The sequence below is a fragment of the Chiloscyllium plagiosum genome, chromosome 8 (assembly GCF_004010195.1).
Source record: "Chiloscyllium plagiosum isolate BGI_BamShark_2017 chromosome 8, ASM401019v2, whole genome shotgun sequence".
In the NCBI taxonomy this organism is placed as follows: domain Eukaryota; kingdom Metazoa; phylum Chordata; class Chondrichthyes; order Orectolobiformes; family Hemiscylliidae; genus Chiloscyllium; species Chiloscyllium plagiosum.
The window spans coordinates 102,016,515-102,037,808 of NC_057717.1; the positions used below are offsets into that span (position 1 = coordinate 102,016,515).

Sequence of the window (21,294 nt, forward strand, 5' to 3'; positions counted from 1 at the left end):
TTTCGCCTCGATTCCACCCTATCCTATCCCTACATGACTTTAGATCCAAAAATCTATTGATCTCTTTCTTGAATAGACTCATTGCTTGAAAAAGCCATGGCTGTCCATCTCTCAGCCCCTGACCCACAAGTCTCATTCCTGATGAAGGGCTTATGCCCGATTCTACTGTTCCTCGGATGCTGCCTGTGGGTCTGGAATCATATTTAGACCAAGCTAGCTAACGATGGTACTTCAGAAAGTAGTGAACCAGCAGGTGTTTTACAACAATTGATAGAGGCCGTATGTTCTCCCTTCGGCTATCATTTTTATTCCATATTTATTCACTGAATCCAAATTCCACCATCTGTTATGGTAGGATTTCAACCCAAGTCCCCAGAACATTGTCATTTACAATACTGCCTCATCCAAGAAAGTATGTCAGTAATGTTTAACTGACATAGATCAGTTTTGATACAAACCAGTTACTTCAGTCCAGAGGCTGCACACTGTTGTGTATCTGGTGTCATAGGTTGACCAGCCCAGCTAAGGGTGATAAATTATTTTCCCTGAAAGAACTAAATAAACTTGCAGAGTTTTTCATAACCATCTGACTTCTAAAAAAGTAAATTTTTTTAATCAACCTGGTCAAAGATGTTATGTCTGAAGTGGGTGGGATTTGAACCTGGATAACCTGTCTCTGAGGTAGGACACTACCATCGTGCCACAAGATCTCTCCAACACTCTGATCATATCGTGGTCAATCTTAAAGAGACTGTTTATTTTATATTCTTTGTAATGAGTATTTTTATTCCAGATTCATTAACTAATCAAACTTAAATTCCCCTCGATGATGGGATTTGAAATTGGGCCTTTGAAGCATTTGTTTGCGCCCCTAGGTTACTTAGGCGAAAGTGGGTACTGCAGATGCTGGAGATTAGAGTCAAGATTAGAGTGGTGCTGGAAAAGCACAGCAGGTCAGGCAGCATCCGAGGAGCAGGCGAATCGATGTTTGTGCATCGTTGTTGTGCAACTGTCCCTCAGTGAAAGTTAAAAGATTTATCATTTAAAAATGTAGTGAATTCACTGTGAAACCAATTAGTGAAAATCCAATGAATCGTTAATCTGGGTTTGGTTAATTGTGTTCTCTGTTTATTTTCTGTGAAAACAGCGCATCAGAGGCAGTGACAGTGTTTCATTTAATAAGCCTTTAGCAGAAATGTTTCACTTCTGGTATTTGCCAAAACACTGTACATTTAATCATATTTCTTTTTGCCTTATGATTTAGGCAGTGACATGGTTGAAGCAGAAAAATCAGGAATAAAAATAGTCACCTCCCCATACACCATATTATTTACCAAGACTTCCAAGTATTACAAGCCTGGAATGCCATTTGATTTAATGGTACAAACCTCTCCATTCACCTCATCCTTTCTTTCTACACCTTACGTACGTATCGTTGTCCCATGAGAAATTTTATCTTTCTTCTTTATCTGAGGTCTACGTAACAAACCCTGATGGTTCACCAGCCAATGGAATCCCTGTGATGGTCAATGGAGGACAAAGTCACTCAAAAACCCAACATGATGGTATTGCCAGGTTGACATTAAATACAGTTGGACAGCCACAAAATATACAAGTAAAAGTGAGTACACTAAATAGAGAGCTATCGACCAATGAGGCACAGAGGAGGCCTTGCTCGCTCAAACAGCCACCTAATTTGGTACAACCTTTCTGCATCTTTTTCCTAACCCTACATGTCACATCCTTTCACATATATATCCAATGTCCTTTCTGAATATTACTATTTGTCAAGGATCAGACCAAACCCCCTCAAAGTATATTTAAAAAAAAAATAGCCTAGATCCTAATTTTTTCTTATTTTAAAAGTAATTGCCATGCGTTGTGTTCCGGATCGGTCAAACTACAGTCTTGAAGCAAAGCACACTTTATTCACACATTGCAGTTAAATGCAACAAAAGGAAGAATTTGAATGACTTAACTCTATTGGAAAACAGAACAGAATAATAGGTTATTTAACTACTCTCTGTCTTTTGCCAATAAGCCAATTATGTGGAGTACACTTAAGAGGGAGAACAGGAGATTGAAAAGGGGACATGAGACAGCCTTGGCAAATAGGATTGAGGAGAATCTGAAGTGATTCGTGTATGGAATGAGCTGCCAGAGGAAGTGGTGGAGGCTGGTACATTTGCAGCATTTAAATGGCATTTGGATGGGTATATGTATAGGAAGGGTTTGGAGGGATATGGGCCGGGTGCTGGCAGGTGGGATTAGATTGGGTTGGGATATCTGATCGGCATGGACGGGTTGGACCGAAGGGTCTGTTTCCATGCTGTACATCTCTATGACTCTATGAATATATTAAGGACAGAAAGGTGACTAAAGAGAAAATAGGGTACCTTAAAGATCAACAAGGGCACCTATGTATGGAACTGCAGGCGATACTATACGAGTATTTTGCATCAGTGTTTACTGTGGAGGGGGATTTAGAAGATAGAGAATGTGGGGAAATAAATAGCAACATCTTGAAAAATGTCCATTTTTCAAAGGAGGAAATGTCGGATGTCTTAGGAAGCGTAAAGGTGGATAAATCCCTAACATTTAATCCGGTGTATCCTAGAACTCTGTGGGAAGAGAGGGAATAAATTGCTGAGCCCTTTGCTGAGGTATTTGTATCATTGATAGCCACAAGTGAGATGCCAGAAGATTGGAGGTTGGCTAACATAGTGCCAGTATTCATGACAGGTGGCAAGGAAAAGCCCAGGAACTATATATTGGTGTCCAGTTCTGGTTGCTCAGTTATAGGAAGGATGTTATTAAATTGGAGAGGGTTCAGAACAGATTTACCAGGATGTTGCCGGGTATGGAAGGTTTGGGTTATAGAGAAAGGCTGGATAGGCTGGGATTATTTTCATGGCATCATGTTTGGTACAACATCTTTGTTATATGAGAAGTAGGATAAAGATTGTTTTGTCCATTTCTTCTTTATCTGAGCTTTATGTCACAAACCCTGATGGTTCCCATAAACACACCCTTGGCAAAGGCAAATTCAGTAAAAGAGATTGTCTCACATGCGATTCTAGCAGCAGGCAGAGAACCCCAGTTTTTAGTGGTAACACAGATGAAAAACAACTTCCATATCCAACTCCAAGACCCCAGGAGCAACTGTTACTGAAAACCAAAGCTAAAAACCCTGGGTGCTTGACCCCCATCCATTCAGGCTGCTTCTATATTCCAGTTGGGAATCTGTTTAGCTCAGCTGGCTGGATTGTTTACAGAGTAGTATGATGCCAACAGGGTGGGTTCAATCCCCCTTACCGGTTTGAGTTTACCACAAATGACTCTCTTTCTCAACCTCTTGCCTTGCCTGAGGTCTGGTGGCCCTCAGGTTAAATCACAACCAGTTACTTCTCTCGAATGAGTGAGCAACCCCTATGGTCTGGTAAGATTATGGTGGCACAGCAACAACACATTCCAACCATTTAAAAAGAAACCCAAAGCCTCTCAAATTGTTTTGTTTATTGGCTCCGAGTGGACTGCTTAACTCCTCTGCCTTGACCTTTCTTCATAAACGAACCAGGAGAAAATACAGTCCTCAAAGTCATAGTAGTGTCACATATTGAATCTACTTCCACCATCTACTTTCAGGGAATTCATTTCGTATTGCACTCATTCACAAGATAGCGAACAGTCTCATTTCGTTTCTTTACAACTATTTTAAATTTACGTCCTCTAGACCCACAAATGGAAGCAATCTTTCATTTCTTACTCGATCACAACCCTTCATAATTTAAAATGCATCTATTAAATTCTCCCTTGACCTTTTTTGCCAACAAAGAGAATATTCTTTACTTTATGACGGTGAACAATTCAATGAACAATTGCAATGTGGTTTCAATTGAAGATGACAGAATGTCAGATCTACTTTCTGTTTTATTGACCTTTAAAAACTAATGTTCCATATGCATTTGGGCTCCAGATTAATTTCCTGAACACAGAACTTCCCTTGTTTCAGGGAAGGAAGGAATTCCAGAGGGAGAGAATCCAGTCCCTCCTTTCGACCTAAGACATGCCCAGTAGTAGTGGTGTGATTAAAACTGGGATGATTGTCAGGCCAGCATTGGAGGAACATATATCTCAGTTGGTGTACCAACCTTCTTCCTGCTGATTTTATTCCTGATATGGAAGATTAATCTCACTTTAGTAAATGTTTGCCATTTGCACGTGACTAATTGACAGCAGTGTTGCTTCCGGATTGTTCATTTCCTTATTTACAGGTTGAAACTAATGTTCCCAACACTCCTAAAGCACGGCAGGCCTCTGCAAGTATGGTGGCACAGCCATATCAGACACAGGCTGGCTCGATGAACTACCTGCACATTGGCATTCAGCCAGCAGAACTAAGTCCTGGAAGTAATTTGGTCGTTCATCTCAGTCTCCGAAATGACAATGCAGGAATCCAGAACCAGATAAAGTACTTTACCTATATGGTATGTTTTCTATTTCACCGGCGGTTAGAGGGTCCTCGGTTTAAAAAGCAATCACTTGTGGAGGGAGGAGATATCACTGAGGCCATTCTGTCCATTGGGTTGTGTATCATTTTAACTCATGGATCATATATTTTTTAAATTCATTCAGAGGATGTGGGCATCACTGGCTAGTCCAGCATTTATTGCCCATCCCTAATTGCCCCAGAGGGCAGTTAAGAGTCTGCACTTGCACACACTATGCAAGTTCCTCCAATTTGTGAGATTCTTATGCTTTCCAGTTACTACTGTAGTTTCCACAAGCAAGCTTTCTTGTGGAATTAAAGGGATTAAAGGTTATGTAACTATAGGACAAGAGATGGAAATCCATCAGCCTTGAATGAACTGATTTGTTTAATTTTATTTATTTATTGTAATGTGTATTTTGTCATAAATACAGTCAAAAATGTTGTGTTGTACAGTGTCACCACACTCTGGCGCCATCTAATGAGTCAGAATTGGATGCTGGAACAAGGGCTGAAGCCTTATTCTGCATGAGAGGAGTGAAGGAACTGAAATTCATGACATAGATTTGGGATGGTGTTCATCCCAGGCCTTGTCTGTTCATCATCCTGTGGGATGGAAGGTGCATCATCCTATAGTTAGAAGGAATCAGAAGTGATATGGATAACATTTATATCTCACTTAACATTGCAAAAGAACATTATCTGTTCAGATATTCACTGTCATGGCTATGGTCTTCATGTCTGCAAATCAGTAATAATATTCCTTCTGCATTACAACAGTGATTACAATACAAAGACTCTGCATTAATTCATTAGTTTAGGATGTCCTGGGTGCTTGATAAATGGTATTTAAATTCCAATTTCGTCTCCTCTCTATATTACAACATAGGAAGTAGGGATCTTTTTGAGAAAGAATATTGCTTGGAAGATTATCTCAGGGTATAGATTAGTTTTAGATTAGATTACTTACAGTGTGGAAACAGGCCCTTCGGCCCAACAAGTCCACACCAACCCGCTCGAAGCGCAACCCACCCAGACTCATTCCCCTACATGTAACACTTCACCTAACACAACGGGCAATTTAGCATGGCCAATTCATCTAACCTGCACATTTTTTTTGGACTGTGGGAGGAAACCGGAGCACCCGGAGGAAACCCACGCAGAACGGGGAGAATGTGCAAACACCGCACAGTCAGTCGCCTGAGGCGGGAATTGAACCAATAGCAGTCAAAGTTGCTTTGTCTGGTTAAGTCTGATACAAAAACACAATGTTGGAAATGGTGAAAATCTGAAATAAAGAGAACACATTGGGAAACATTCAGCAGACTGGGCAGCGTCTGTGGAGAGAAACCAAGTTAATGTTTCAAGCTGTTGGATCTTCATTAAGATCAGCCTCAAATCACAGAATTGTTACAATGTGGAAGGAGGCTATTCAGCCCATTGGGCCTGATCGGCACTCAGTAACCATCTCCTGCATTTTCCCTCATATCCTTACGCACCTTTGCAATCCCAATAATGCCCTCTGAAATGCCTCAGTTGATCCTGCCTCCACCATATTTCCATCAGACCGTTGCATTTCCTAACTACTCACTGTGTGAAAAAGTTCTTTTTCCTACTTCACCCTCGCTTTATTTACTTCAAACCACTCAAAACCCTTTCACTCTTGCTTCTTTTGCAAGTAGAACCAGCTTCACACTATCTGTTCTATCCCATCCACTCATTTTAAAATAAAAATTCATTTGTGGGACTTGGGCGTCGCTGGCTGGCCGTCCCTATTTGCCCTTGAGAAGGTGATGGTGAGCTGCCTTCTTGAATCACTGCAGTCCATTTGCTGTGACTTTCCAGCAATTGATACAACGGAGTGGCTTGCTAGGCCATTTCAGAGGGCAGTTGGGAGTCAACCACATTGCTGTGGCTCTGGAGTCACATGTAGGCCAGATCAGGTAAGGATGGAAGATTTACCTTCCCTAAAGGGCATTAGTGAACCAGATGGGCTTTTCTGATAATTGCTTCATGGTCATCATTAGACTCTTAATTCCAGATTTATTTTTATTGAATTCAAATTCCACCATCTGCCATGGCAGGATTCAAATCCAGGTCTGCAGAACATTATTCTGGGTTAATAGTCGAGCAATAATACCACTCGGCCGTTGCCTCCCCATTCCTGATTTTAAAAGCCTCAATCAGATCTCCTCTCATAGCCTTCCTGTCTCGAGGATATCTTAATGTTGTATCTCTCCACAATCGCTGCCTGACATCCTGAACATTTCCATCAGTTTGCTTTCATTTCTGGCTCAGCCTACGACAGTTACAAGGAAGGGTTTGATATCCTTGGTGGCTGGTTGGAGGATTAAGGCACGATCTTTTATGGGAAAATACATGTTAGCCGGGGATCAACAGCAGGTTATGGCATTCTGAGAGCAATAGTATAACACATTCAACCCGCTAAATAATTTCTGCTGTGCTTCTCAAAGTGCACAAAGCCTTCGGGCAGTTCAAAATTTGACCTGTTTCCACTATGCTAAGACAGGCATAGCTATTTATTAATATGCATTTGGAATTGTAAGAATTCAATTGTTCAAAAATGTGTTGATAGCTTATATTAAGCTGTTTTACTTTCTCAATTACTTCATGTGGTGAGGTTTTCAAAATTGTCTCAAATAAAACAGAGAACTGTGGAGATCTGCAAACCAAAATGGAGAATTATGGAGAAACTCAGCACGTCTAGCAGGGTCTGTGGAGAGTGAAATAGGGTTAATCCAGTGGGCGAAAGTGAGAACTGCAGGTGCTGGAGATCAGAGTCGAGAGTGTGGTGCTGGAAAAGCACAGCAGGTCAGGCAGCATCCGAGGAGCAGGAGAATCGACGTTTCGGGCATAAGCTCTTCATCAGGAACATTTCAAATCCAGTGACCCATCAGATGTGAAATGTTATTTCTGTTCCTCTCTCCACAGATGTTGCATGATCTGCTGAGGTTTCTCCATAATTCTCTGTTTTAGTTTGTTTCAAAATGATCGATTGTATTTTAACCTACTTATTTTCACTTCCTTTTAATCAGTTGATAAACAAAGGAAAGATTGTGACCGTTGGACGACAGTCAAGGGAGATTGGCCAAATTGTGGTGAACATGCTCATTCCAATCACCTCTGACTTAATACCATCCTTCAGACTACTGGTCTATTACTACGTGACAAAGGGAGCAAATATAGAAATGGTTGCTGATTCTGTCTGGATTGATGTGAAAGACACATGCATGGGAACAGTAAGCATTCCTGTTTTCTATTTGATTTGTTTTGGTTAGGAATCTGCAATGTTTTCACACCCAGCCCCAGTGCTGAGAGATAAGGGAGAATGAAAGCACAAAACTGCACTAGTTAGCACATCATCTTTCAGTGTTAAAATGAAATGGGTTACTACAGCAATAGTAGCAGGACATTTTGACAATCATGATAATATCAGGTAGAGTTACTATGATGTCATTAAAGTTCTCTGAGGAGTTTTCAAGTGAGCTGGCTAAAGGAGACAGTCCAGGAGTAGTGTATTTGGATTTCCAAAAAGCATTTGATATGGTGCCACATAAAAGGTTACTCTGCAGTATGTTACAACATGAGACAGATGACCAGATCAAATCAACTAGGAGAAAGTGAGGATGGCAGATGCTGGAGATCAGAGTCAAGAATGTGGCACTGGAAAAGCACAGCAGGTCAGGCAGCTAATGCCCGAAACGTCAGTTCTCCTGCTCCTCGGATGCTGTCTGACCTGCTGTGCATTTCCAGCACCACACTCTCAATCAAATCAAATCGACCTTCCTACCTCTGTATTTGCAATACGATTAAAACCTTCAAAGGCCCTCAAAAATGATATTTAAACAGACTTTAAAATGACCAATTCCCGACTCTGTGACTTATCCTGATCCAGGACTTGTATCTTAAAGAAAAGATTTAATCATTTATTAACAATTGTTGTAACTTTAACAGAGCAAAATGAAACAACATAACAATTTAATTGACTTAAACCCTATAACCTTTGTTTTCAGCCTAGTTTACACAAAGTCAGAGAGAGAAACAAGTGGAGTTAAGGGATAAATAAACGTAACAAAACTGTTTGCATCACTTAAGCTGTTTTCATGATGCATTGTTCCACAGGCAATTATGATTGTTTCTTAATTCTGGAACTTCTTTTCCACTAATAGCAGTGGAGTTTGGCTCATTGATTATATTCAAGGCTCAGTTAGGTTTTTGATCCATCAGACAGTCAAAGATTATTGGAATGGAAACAGAGATTAGAAATGGAAGCCATAGTCAGTTTAGCTGTAGTGGTGTTAAATGGGAGAACTGGCTTGAGGGGCCAAATGGACTGAACTGCTTCGAATATTCCTCATAACTAATTGCAATTTATATTAAATCTGTGTCCTGCAGTTGCTGTCCCTCTTGCTGACACAAAACCTGTACTCAAAACCCCTCAGACTTTTGAACACCTGGAGTCCTTATTCCTACATATGCGAGTTGCATTTTAGCCAACTGTTTAGTAGTTGGTAGAGTTGCTATAAAAAAGTTTTAAAAAAACTCTTCCAAGTAAAATCTCTTAAAGGCAAAGCCTCTGATGGTGCAAGTCTCAAATTCAAAGAGAGAATTTGTGAATACTTGAAGGGGAAAGTTTACAGGGCTAGGGAGTAATAACAAGAGGAATTGGATGAATTGGATAATTCTTACAAATGAATAAAGCTGACTGATCTCTTTCTCTGCTGTTTCATTCTTTAATTCTATAACTTTAGTATTCTGATTCGCTAATTTCAGCAGTGATGAGTTGCACCAATCAAAAGTTATCGCGTTTTTGTGACGATTTCAGACTGACATACATTTCTTCACAGTTGGTAGTGTCTGCTGCAAACCAACACGATGAAAACAAGATTTACAAACCTGGAAAACAGTTTCAACTGAAAATCACAGGCGACTCTGGGGCAACAGTTGGTCTAGTTGCTGTGGATAAAGCCGTGTTTGTGTTGAATAAGAAAAATAAGATAACGCAGAGGAAGGCAAGTAATTCCTGACATTTTTCTAAGCTTTTAAGTTAAGGAAGTGCTGTTAGTGATTAATAAGGGGCGAACACTTAACTTGTGTGATGTTTCTTGGCCAACTGTTTTAAAGTTATTTTGTTTATTTGAAAGCAAAATGGTCAGAAGTTGTCAAGAGATGGACACAGATGCTTAGAAGAGCTGAAGGGATGTAGAGGGAGTTGCAGAAAGGAAATCAAAAGCAGACAGTACTTTGGGATGTCGGGTTTTAGGTGAAAATAGACTGGAAATGAAGTTTCTGGTCAGACCAACAGTTGGATGAAAAGGGGTGAAGGAAGAAGCCAATATTTAAAGCAATTCCTTTTGATTTCCAATAGAACTGATGAAAGTGGTGACTATGTTGCAGATGCATCCTTCAATAAGGTGCACTCTTTAATAAATCATTTTGAGCATCAAAAGAGAATGCAAGTTCTTTAATTTACTCCAGTCCCTCCACCACCAACGCTCAGTAGCAGCAGTGTGTACTATCTACAGGAAGCACTGCAAAAATTTGCCAAATATCTTTCGACAGCACCTTCCAAGACCACAACCACTTTTATCTAGAAGGACAAAGGCAGCAGATACATAGCAGCAAGACCACCTGCAAGTTCCCTCCGAGCCACTCGCCATCCTGACTTGAAAATATATTGCCATTCCTGTTCAAAATCCTGAAATTTCCTCCATAATTAAGTGGATTATGGTTTAATCTGTAGCACACAGACTGCAGCAGTTCAAGAAGGCAGCTCACCACTAGGGACAGGCAATAAATATTGGTGCAACCAGCAATGCCTATGTCCCACAAGAGAATAAAAATAAAAATCACACCCACCCGCCCTTAAGAATGTGCACAGCTTAAATGAAGCAGTTTTCTGAAGCCCGTTCATTAAAAACCAGCAGAGGAACATGACTGAGTAAAGGATTATGGACCTTCCTTCTGTGTACTGGAGCTCACTGCCAATGAGACACTTTCTTAAGTCACACTCAGAAACCTGTTCCTCTGCTTTGCAATATTTCAGTACAGGTATTAGGATAGTATCTGAGGGCTCCACACTGGGCTTTGTACTAACAATCACACTTGGCAAAATGTTGAAAGAAAAGGGAACAGTGATCTTAATTCGCTAAGTTGTCTCCATCTGCCTGAAATATATCGTTAAGGTTATTGAACTGCTTTGAGGTGGTACATCTGTTAATCCATTCAGACACTGTGCTCAATGCTGACACAGTGTTTCCAGCTTTTTTCAGATTTCCAATATCTGTTGTGTTCTTTGCTCATTTTGGGAACATTTTCGCTGCACCACTGAAACTCTAGCCAGAGAGAAAGCGAGGCAGTAACAGCGTCACGTTGTCAATCCTTCTTTGATTCATGTAGCAGCTTTGTGTGTATTTCATACAGATCTGGGACGTTGTCGAGAAGAATGACATTGGATGCACGCCTGGAAGTGGCAGTGATGTTCTTGGCGTTTTCACAGATGCGGGACTGACAATTATAACAAGCAGTGACCTCAAGACACCTACAAGGACAGGTACTGGTTTTTAGAAGCACTCATTGAATTAACTTCTGCAACTTGTAAAGAGGATTCTGGAGAGGTTGAAATTCTATTTGCAGTGATAACTTGTATTAGAGAATGAATGAGATACTAGTTTAATGCACAGCGCTGGATCTGTGCTGAAGTCTAGTTCAGATTGTTGATAAGCATCTAAATTGCACTTATTCCAACTTAAACTCACCCCCCAAAATTGATATCCCTGACACTTAACATGCCAAAAACTATTGCTATCACCTTTTATGATCCAAGCTTGAGCCACTTACTGCCTCCTTTCCTGTCTTATGCGGTTTTTCTGCATCTGCAGTTTTTGCTCCTCAATAACTCTCCTGTTAACTCCCTTAGATAATCTGTACAGAGTCATAGATCTGGACTCCCCAACCCCAGGGAAAAGACTTTGTCTATTTATCCTATCAATGCACCTCATGATTTTATAAACCTCTATAAGGTTACCCTTCAACCTCCGACCCTCCAGGGAAAACAGCCCCAGCCTGTTCAGCCTCTCCCTATGGCTCAAATCTTCAAACCCGGGCAACACTCTTGTAAATCCTTTCTGAACCCTTTCAAGTTTCACAACATATTTCCGATAGGAAGGAGACCAGAATTGCACGCAATATTCCAACAGTGGCCTAACCAATGTCCTGTACAGCCGCAACATGACCTCCCAACCCCTCTACTCAATACTCTGACCATTAAAAGAAAGCATATCAAATGCCTTCTTCACTATCCTATCTACCTGCGACTCCACTTTCAAGGAGCTATGAACCTGCACTCCAAGGTCTCTTTGTTCAGCAACACTCCCTAGGACCTTACCATTAAGTGTATAAGTCCTGCTAAGATTTGCTTTCCCAAAATGCAGCACCTCGCATTTATCTGAATTAATCTCCATCTGCCAATTCTCAGCCCATTGGCCCATCAGGTTAAGATCCTGTTGTAATCTGAGGTAACCTTCTTCGCTGTCCACTACATCTCCAATTTTGGTGTCATCTGCAAACTTACTAACTGTACCTCTTATGCTCACATCCAAATCATTTATGTAAATGACAAAAAGTAGAGGGCCCAGCATTGATCCTTGTGGCACTCCACTGGCCACAGGCCTCCAGCCTGAAAAACAACCCTCCACCACCACCACCCTCTGTCTTCTACCTTCAAGCCAGTTCTGTATCCAAATGGCTAGTTCTCTCTGTATTCCATGAAATCTAACCTTGCTGACCAGTCTCCCATGTATGATGAAGGCATGAAGTGAATAAGGTGAAGGCAATTGTGTTGGTAAAATGCATACTGTGCATCAACTTGGTTTGAAACTGCTGGACTGTAACTCATGCTTTAACATCTGTCTCCAAACTTTATTACAGAGCTCAAATGCAAACAGCCAATGAAACGCAGACGTCGTGCAACGAGACTTATGGATGTTAAAATGGCTAACTGTATGTGTCTTTGATTGATTCGAGAATGCTTTGCGATTAATCGTCTATGTAAGGGTCATTCTGGTGGGGGATTTTTAACCTATAATATTAGCCCAACTAAAATTTGGTTTCAATGAGTTAGCAGTGCATGTTGTGGACACTGTTTTGGACACTTCATATTTTCTCTTTCCATGAGTCACATGTTAGAAAACGGGATTAGAGTTGATTGACGTTTGATAACTGGCTTGGACCACCTTATTAGCACAGTCACAAATGCAGGCAGCTTGGCTTGCTGGTCAGGAGTCCCAAGTCAAAGGGGCTGCACATCTTGTTGTGCTATATCAGTACCATACTGACACCAGGTGTTGGTGGAGATGTCGGCAGATTAGTCTTCCCATGGGCAGGGTGCAATGCAATTGTAAAGGATGGGACAGTGCAGCAGGATAGCAAAATGAGAAATATGCCTGGGAAGGGACTGCATGAAACACTATATAGGACAAACAGGCAGACCACTAGCGATCTGCTTACAATGAACATCAACTAAACACCATGACCAATCTTCCCGAGTATCTATACACACAGACAACAAGGACCACAAATTCAAATGGAACTGCACAACAATAATAGGGCAAACAGAGGACAGCCAGAGAATTTCTAGAAGCATGGCACTCATCCACGGACTCCACAACAAACACGTTGATCTAGACCCAATGTAGCGACCACAGCAATGAGCAACCAAACCGGCAACTGGATGCAGTGGGAAGATAACCAAATAAATTCCACTCAACACAGTACAGCAGCGCTTCACAGGAGACTCCATGATGTCACCGACACTGGGGATGAAATGAGTGCCAGTTCGGTGAACATCCCCACAATAACTGTCAGGGTAGGGGCTAATAGAGGTGCTGCATGCAATAGTGAGAGTGGCAGCTCACAAGCCTAGGGGAGAAGCAGGTGCAGTAGCAGAGATAGAGTCAATGTGAGGCTGCAGAGGGAAGAGTGTGGGACTTAGCCCTAGCTGAGAATCTCACCACCTTCTTTCTGCATTTCTGCCCGCTCAGCTAAACCAAGACAGTGGCACCGACCTGGGTGGTGACCTCAGACTGGGTTGTCAGGGTCTGGTGGTATGGTTTCTTCTCTGGTAGCTCCCTATCTATCAGAACATGCAAGTTCCTGTCAGATGATCTATCGCTTCTTTGCCATGCTCAGACTCCATCCTTGACTGAGTAGGATGGCTTCAGAATGCCAGTGCCCATCCAGGTGCACAACATGCTTCTAAAGATGGCATGGATGGGAGGGACCCTGGTGTCTTTGCTGATAACCACCGGGTGATGAGTTATTGTAGGTGAAGGTAAAACTGCCATGGTTGCACTGGCACACTCTATCTCATTGGAGAGAGATGTAATGGTGGTGGGTGCCTCAATCTGAGGGTCACTACACCATCAGGTGAGGGGAAAGGATCAGGGTGAATTGGCATCACCCTGCATTGCAAACTAGCTATCCAGCCTACTGAGCTAACCAGCCTTCCTCAAGGGATTGGGGCATGGTAAGAGAGGGCAGAAACTGATTTAACAGACACCACAGGGCGGTGTAGTTAATGAAGCGAGAGCGTGGTGCTGGAAAAGCACAGCCGGTCAGGCAGCATCTGAGGAGCAGGAGGATTGACGTTTCGGGCATAAGCTCTTCATTAAGAATGGGATTCTGGATCAGGAGTGTCATTCCTGATGAAGAGCAGCTCATGCTCAAAACGTCAATTCTCCTGCTCTTCAGATGCTGCCTGACCTGCTGTGCTTTTCCAGCACCACGCTCTCGACTCTGATCTCCAGCATCTGCAGTCCTCACTTTCTCCCGGTGTTGTCCGTGAGGCGAGTTTGGTAACATTTGACAAGTGAACGTTCCAGGCTTCCTGGTGAAACATTGTCCAGGAAACCAATGCAATTCGGACTGAGCTTAAGATTTAGCTCTTAATTATTTCAATTGAAGTTGCGATTTTCAGGCTCTCAGTTACAACTTTGAGGATTTACCGTCTTTCCCTTTTCTAATTGAATCATTGTGTCTTTCCACTCTAGTGAATCGGTACAAGGCAAATAAATTTACAGAGAACTGTTGCAAAGGTGGAATGAAAACGAACCCGATGGGGCTATCATGTAACAGCAGGGCACGGAGAGTGCATGGGGAAGAATGTCGAGCTGCCTTCCTAGATTGTTGCAACAGCATCCAACAATTTAAAAACCTGCAGAGGTCAACTCAAATGACTTTAGCCAGAAGTAAGCGCCACCTATTTCTGGAAGTAGTAACCAAAATCGAAACAATTTTTTTTTCTTCTTGTGTAATATTCCAAATTAATATTTTAATCATCTTTGAAAATGTGAAGCTTTGAGCACGTTTTGAGGTGAAGAGAAACTGTTTCCTTTCTTGCAAAGGACAGGCGTCGGGATGGGGGTTTTGTTTGTTTGCACTTTGGGAAGATAATCAAGCCGCTGACGTGTTCCCCTGCCTCATATTTGGCTTCAACAACTACAATAGGACTGAATGTGATGTGGCTAAGCCAGTACTGCCCATTCGGGACTCACGGTGAAGAAGAACTTTCAGCGTTTTGCATTAAATTTCAAATCTGGCAATTTGGAAAATGCAATCAGTTCTGCTATAACGTGTGTTCCTTCAACACAAATCGTCTTTAACGTGATTGAAGAACTTAGACTATTACTTATAGAAGGCGAACTTTCCCCAGCTGTATTGGCTATAACGCGTTTCTGGCCCTGTTGGTTTAAATGGCGCGGCTATTGCACGATTTTCTAACAATGCGAGATTGCACAAGAATAGAGCTATCCCGCTATATCAGAACCAACTGTAGGACCGGGAGTAGGCCTTTCAGCCATTTTGAGCCTGGTCCACCATTCAATATGTTCATGGTCAATCCTCTATCTCAATACCATGTTCCTGTGTTCCCCCTATGCCCTGTATCACTTTTCTGTTTGGAATGAAAAATGTAAACCAATATCTTTTAACTTAGCAACAATGAAATTCTGCATCAAAATCCTCAATTTACTATTTGCTCTTTTCTCTAGGTGACGATGATGACTACTATATTCCCTATGAGGATATAATGTCTAGGAGTGACTTCCCAGAGAGTTGGCTCTGGATACTGAAGACTCTGCCCACAAATGACAGACAAGGGTATTAATTATTGCTATGTATCTGTGAGAAGTTTTTGCAATGTTTCTGAAGTGCTTCAATGTCTGAAACTGTAGTCAGTAGGACTTTTTTCCCCCCAGTCTGAAGGTTTGTGGAAGAGAAAGACTTTCAGCAACACCTTTCTTGACCTATGAATGTTCCAGGCATCTTTACAGACAATGAATTTTGAATGTGAAGGGGGGAGGGGGTCCTTTAGCTCGGATGGCTGATCTGCAATGCAAAGAAACACCAACAGGTGGCATCAGTTCTGGCACCAAGCTGCAAAGTTTGCTTTCTCAACCTCTCCTCTTGCCTGACGTACCATGACCTTTAGGTTAAACCATCACCAGTAGGACGGTGGCAATTTTGCCTTTTACACTCAATTAAGCACTTCCTTTTCTCACAGGGTTTTGCAGAGTGTAACTTGAAGGGTGACATCTGTGATTTAGGAAACACAGCAGTCAATTTGCCCATAGCAATCTCCCACAGACAGTTAATATGCAGAACACTGCATCTAGATTCACTGTGAAGTGCTGGAAATACTCGACAGGTTAGGTAGCATCTGCGGAGAGAGATTCAGAGGCGACGTTTCAGGACTGTGACATTTTGTCAGAACTGGGATAAGTTGGAAATGTAATGGAGTTTAATGGTGCGAAAGGGGAAGAAATGAACAAAAGGTGAGGGGGTCTTTGATAAGGTGGAGGAAGGAGCGATTAAATGACTGAAGGTATGTTGAGGGAATGGCAATGGAACAAATGAAAAAGCAAAATGCGTGTTCCATAGGAGCTGTAAATGGCAGGGATAACTGCTGTCCAAAATTCAAAGTCATTATAGGAAATGAAAAAGAGAAAGAAAACATCAGAGGTTATGATCTAAAATTGTTGAACGCTGGTTCTCTGTAGAGTTCCCAGGTGAAGGTTGAGGTTTTGTTCCTCGAGTTCATGTTAAGCTTCACTGAAACACGATCGCTGGCCAAGGTCAGGCAGGTCAAAGTCAGAGCAAAGTGAAGCATTGAATTGACAGGGCCACGCTCGCAAATTGAAAGTTGAAATCACTCAGTTTGTGTTTGGCCTCCCCAGTACAGTGAAGGCTTCATTCTGAGCAGCGACTACACAGCGCTGAATTTAAAGAAAGCAGGAGGTTATGAAGACATGAGTTGGATCTCCTGTTCTTGCATGGAAAGGTGTTGCAGGAAAGGGAGAGGTTGTTGGGAGTGAGAGAGGAGTTGTCATGAATGGAAAACTCCCTTTGGGATACTGAAAGGGGAGACAGTGAAAGGGCTGTTTGCTGGTCCCACCATGTTGGAAATAACTGAGAATTATCTGTTGCTTATCGTACCATAACTCTGGGATGGGGTGACAGCACAGATAACTGACATAGAATAAACACAGTTGAAGTCCCTATCAACCCCACAGTTTAAAGAAAGGACAAATACTGGCTAAAGGTTACATTATCCAAGCAGATATGACCTCGGTGCAGAAGCTAACATTGCACAAAGCAGGATGTGAAGTGGTATAGTCGAGGTAGTTGTGGGAATGGATTGGCTTGTAACATATATCGGCTGGTATCCTAATCTCAGAAACGGAGAGATGAAAACCAGGGAAGGGGAGGGAAGAGGTAGAGGTGAACCATGTACGGGTGATGAAAGGGAAGAACTTGGAAACAAAGCCACTGAGATTTTCCAGTTTAGGGTGAGAGCACGATATAGCTTAGACACCCATCAGAATGTGAAAGTGACATGTTAATTATATTGTTTTGTAATGTTTGCAGAGGAGTTACAATAGGCCAGGACAACCAAAGAAATCCCCAGCTTCTTAGAAATAGTGGCTGTGAGATTTTTTTGCATCCAGCTGAGAGGACAGGTAACTTAGCTTAATGTGTCGCTCGAAAGATGACATCTCTGACATAGCAGCACTCCTTCAGTACCCTTGATTGGAAATTCTGCCTTGATTTCTGTGACCAAGTACCAAAGAGGGAGCTATTTCTCTTTATCATAGGTGGTTTGGCATTGCTTTCTTACAGTCAAGGAGGTCTGTCTGAAGTATACCTCAGCAGGAACAGGTACTGAACATGCGTTGTAGGTGTTATTCTGATCCACACTTCAGACCAGAAATGGGCATTTACTTGGTAGAATCATTTGATAAGTATCTCAGGGGTAGTGGTCCGGTTGGTAGCTGTATGACCTCTGAGTCAGAAAGTGGTAGGCACACTTGAACTACCACTTTCTGACTCAGAGATCACACAGCCACCAACCTGACCACTATCTCTGAGACACTTATCAAATGATTCTACCAAGCAAATGCCCATTTCTGGTCTGAAGTGTGGATCAGAATTACACCAACAGCGCAGATTCAGTACCTGTTCCTGCTGAGGTACATTTCAGACAGACCTCCTCATTCTGCCCTTGAGTGTAAAAAAGCAATGGCAAACCACCTGTGATAAAGAGAAATAGCTCAGGGTGAAGCATCAATAACCAACAGCCTTCAGCAGAGCACACATGGAATGCTTTGGGTTACTCATAGATGATGCACGTGGTCTTAAACATCCAGCACTGTTTCTGTCCTTCATGGCAAAGGGTCAAACAAAGGGTAGCAGCTTACAGAACATTATGGATAGGCCGGGCCCCCTCAAAACATTTCAAGAAGGTAGCCCAGACCCTAAACTTTCTAGTTTTGTAAAGCAGGTGTCAGTGGAAATTCCAGGAATGGTACAGCTGGTCCAACCACTCAGTTTTAAAAAAACAGAATTTGTGTACAAACTACTGAATAATACATGAACAAACGAGAACTGAATTTAGAATAACAACTTACCTGAAAACCGAATCTACTTTCGTGCAACTTAACAATGCTGTTCCAAATACTTGCAACATCCTCATAAACACCCCCTTGATTAGAAAAAAGGTAAAAATCAAACACAGGGTCTTATAGGAGAGATGTCAGAGAGAGAGAGAGAGTCAGCCTGGAAGTGTTTCTTTGGGTCCAGCAGCTTCTCTGGGATCCCAGTTAAAATGTGACCAGCAGCCACAAACAAAACATCTTGCTAAAGCCCAACCAAACTAACCCTGAACTGGAAGAACTGGGCACTCCCCTTTCATTGTATGGGTGTTTATTAAGAAAAAAAACACTTAAGGTGATATTGCCAGACATATCAGAACCTCTGCCTTTACAACCCCTCTGAAAAAAAAACAAGGGCAGAATAACCTTGTTAAAGGAGCAGCATCATCACAATAAGAAAAAGATATTTGTCTAGAAGTTGATTTTGGAAACAAAACATAGATTTGATCTGAAAGCTATCTAAGTGTTAATAATATGAGTCAACATGTGTTCATTGTTTTTATTTTCCTTCATCAGAGTTGTGACAAAGGATATATCTGGTTACCTTAAAGACTCAATTACTACTTGGGAAATACAAGCTGTTAGTGTGTCTCCACAGAAAGGTAAATCATTTTTGATTTAGTGGGTAGAATCATAGACCTCAACTTACATACCTCTATCCATGCTAACGTAGATGGACAAAGTTAAAAATCACACAACATCAGGTTATAGTCCAACAGGCTTATTTGAAAATACAAACTTTTGGAGGGCTGCTCCTTCATCAGCTAGCTCGTGGAGGAGGAGGAATTTAAAAATGTCAGATCAGATTCCAGCATTTTAATCTCACTTCCATTGATTGGGATTTTTTCATAGCCCTTGCATTAAAGCGGACCAAATCTCCACTGAGCAATTCCACCCTTGTCATCACCACTGCTGCATTTTAGACCCTCTATTATATTCATGAAGTGTTTGGGAGTTGTGATTTACAGCATCTCAAGATGAGTCATTATCCACACAGAGACCCCAATCCCAAGTGCAGTATCCAATTAAAAGCCACATGTTCCAGGAGTTTTTCTCTTGTCAGATTTAGAATACAGAAAAGAAAACTATGCTTTCAATTTCAATAATTACATTTTGTATTATAAGTTAAATGTATTTTTACTGCATTGTTAATTATTGCGCTCCTTTTATAAAGGTACATTGATCTTCATTAAGTACTAAGATATGTTTTGACACAGTGGTGAACCCTTCTGTTAATTAAACCAAATATGCAGAAAATCTCACCACACATTATAATCTGTTAGAATAAGAGTGACAGAGACTTCGCAAATTCCAAGATTCAATGAAAATAATATCAATTTATTCTTTAACGCTGAAAGTGAACATTAAACAACAACTATTCACAACACTAAGCACCCCCCTCCCAATTTCACTTAACTGCTTATTACCTGCCTCCAACTCTATAACAAGATGCTGTTCCAATAACACACCTATTAAAATTATATCAACTTAATTTCAAAAGCATGCAGCCGCTGTCATCCTCAGTGTCTTACTTCTTTGTCTGTAGATCTCCCTGGGTCGTCTTCTTTCTTTTATTGCTAACGTGTTTCATATGAAAAGAGAGTGTTTGATAGAGACTGTTTCCTAATATCCTGGATTTGTGTTGATGGCAGTTGCTCTGTCTGCAATTTTCAAACTGCCTGCATTTCTATATCCCCAATATCAGATCAAGATTGGTTCAATCTTGGCAAAACAATATAATCAAACGTGATTGGATTTTAGTATCCGGGGCATAATTTAAACTTGAGAGTGTGCTGCTAGAAAAGCACAGCAGGACAGGCAACATCCAAGAATCAATGATGCAGGCATAAACCCTTCATCAAATTCCTGAAGAAGGGCTTATGGATGATGTTGTAGATGGGTTGTGATCGTGAGAGAATATTAGAAGAGTGAGGAGATCAGTGATTATCGGAAACACCCACTAACCTATACATCCTTGAACACTATGAGCAATTTAGCACAGCCAATTCGCCTATCATTGGTCTGTGGGAGGAAACCACGCAGACACGGGGAGAATGTGCAAACTCCACACAGACAGACGCCCGAGGCCAGAATTGAACCTGGGTCCCTGGCACTGTGAGGCAGCAGTGCTAACCACTGAGCCACTGTACCATCCATGGGAGGTGCTTAGAGCAGGAGGGTTTCCAGGTCAACTGGAACCAGCTACAGTGCATCAGTTTTCCCACGATAAAGGACCTAACTCTTAGATTCTTGATAGGGTTATCCACATCTGCTGTTTGAGGGACAACTGCACAGACATGGGCATGTCATAATCTTTTAAACCTTTATCAAATAACACCTGAATTGTCATTTCTCCAGGAAACCATTCCAGTTGCTCCAAGTGTAGTCCCCCCATGCTGGAACCATTCTGTTAAATCTCCAGTGTACCCTTTGAAGGGCCCTAGATCTAGGCGCTGTACTCTACTTGTAGTTTAACCACAGCTTTAGAGAGATTCAGCATAACTTCCTGATTTTGCACTCAACATTTCTATTCATGAAGCCCAAGAACTAATTGACCACTCTCATGATACATACTGCCACCTTCGAAGATCTATAGCATGAACCCTCAGCCACCTCAGTCCTAGTATGTTCCTCAGAACTGTTCTAGTTAATCTCTATTGCTTGCGCCTATTCTTTCTGTAGACTAAATCAGTTCCTACTTCTCTGCATAAAATTAACCATGCATTAAGGTTTTCCATTCTTAAGACACTGACTTTCCTACTCCCTGAGCCGTGATTTTGTTCACCAGCCTTTTAT

General features: G+C 41.6%; 1 protein-coding gene across 1 annotated transcript in view; it reads left to right on the forward strand.

The window, feature by feature from the left end:
* Window positions 1-21,294, forward strand: part of LOC122552261 (complement C3-like) — a 111,106-nt gene that overhangs the window by 21,068 nt on the left and 68,744 nt on the right. The window contains exons 10-19 of the mRNA XM_043694948.1: window positions 1,265-1,380; window positions 1,475-1,621; window positions 4,275-4,487; window positions 7,546-7,749; window positions 9,358-9,522; window positions 10,934-11,063; window positions 12,440-12,511; window positions 14,560-14,757; window positions 15,559-15,667; window positions 19,015-19,100. Of these exons, the coding sequence (XP_043550883.1) occupies window positions 1,265-1,380; window positions 1,475-1,621; window positions 4,275-4,487; window positions 7,546-7,749; window positions 9,358-9,522; window positions 10,934-11,063; window positions 12,440-12,511; window positions 14,560-14,757; window positions 15,559-15,667; window positions 19,015-19,100 (1,440 nt within the window). The remainder of the gene's footprint in view (window positions 1-1,264; window positions 1,381-1,474; window positions 1,622-4,274; window positions 4,488-7,545; window positions 7,750-9,357; window positions 9,523-10,933; window positions 11,064-12,439; window positions 12,512-14,559; window positions 14,758-15,558; window positions 15,668-19,014; window positions 19,101-21,294) is intronic.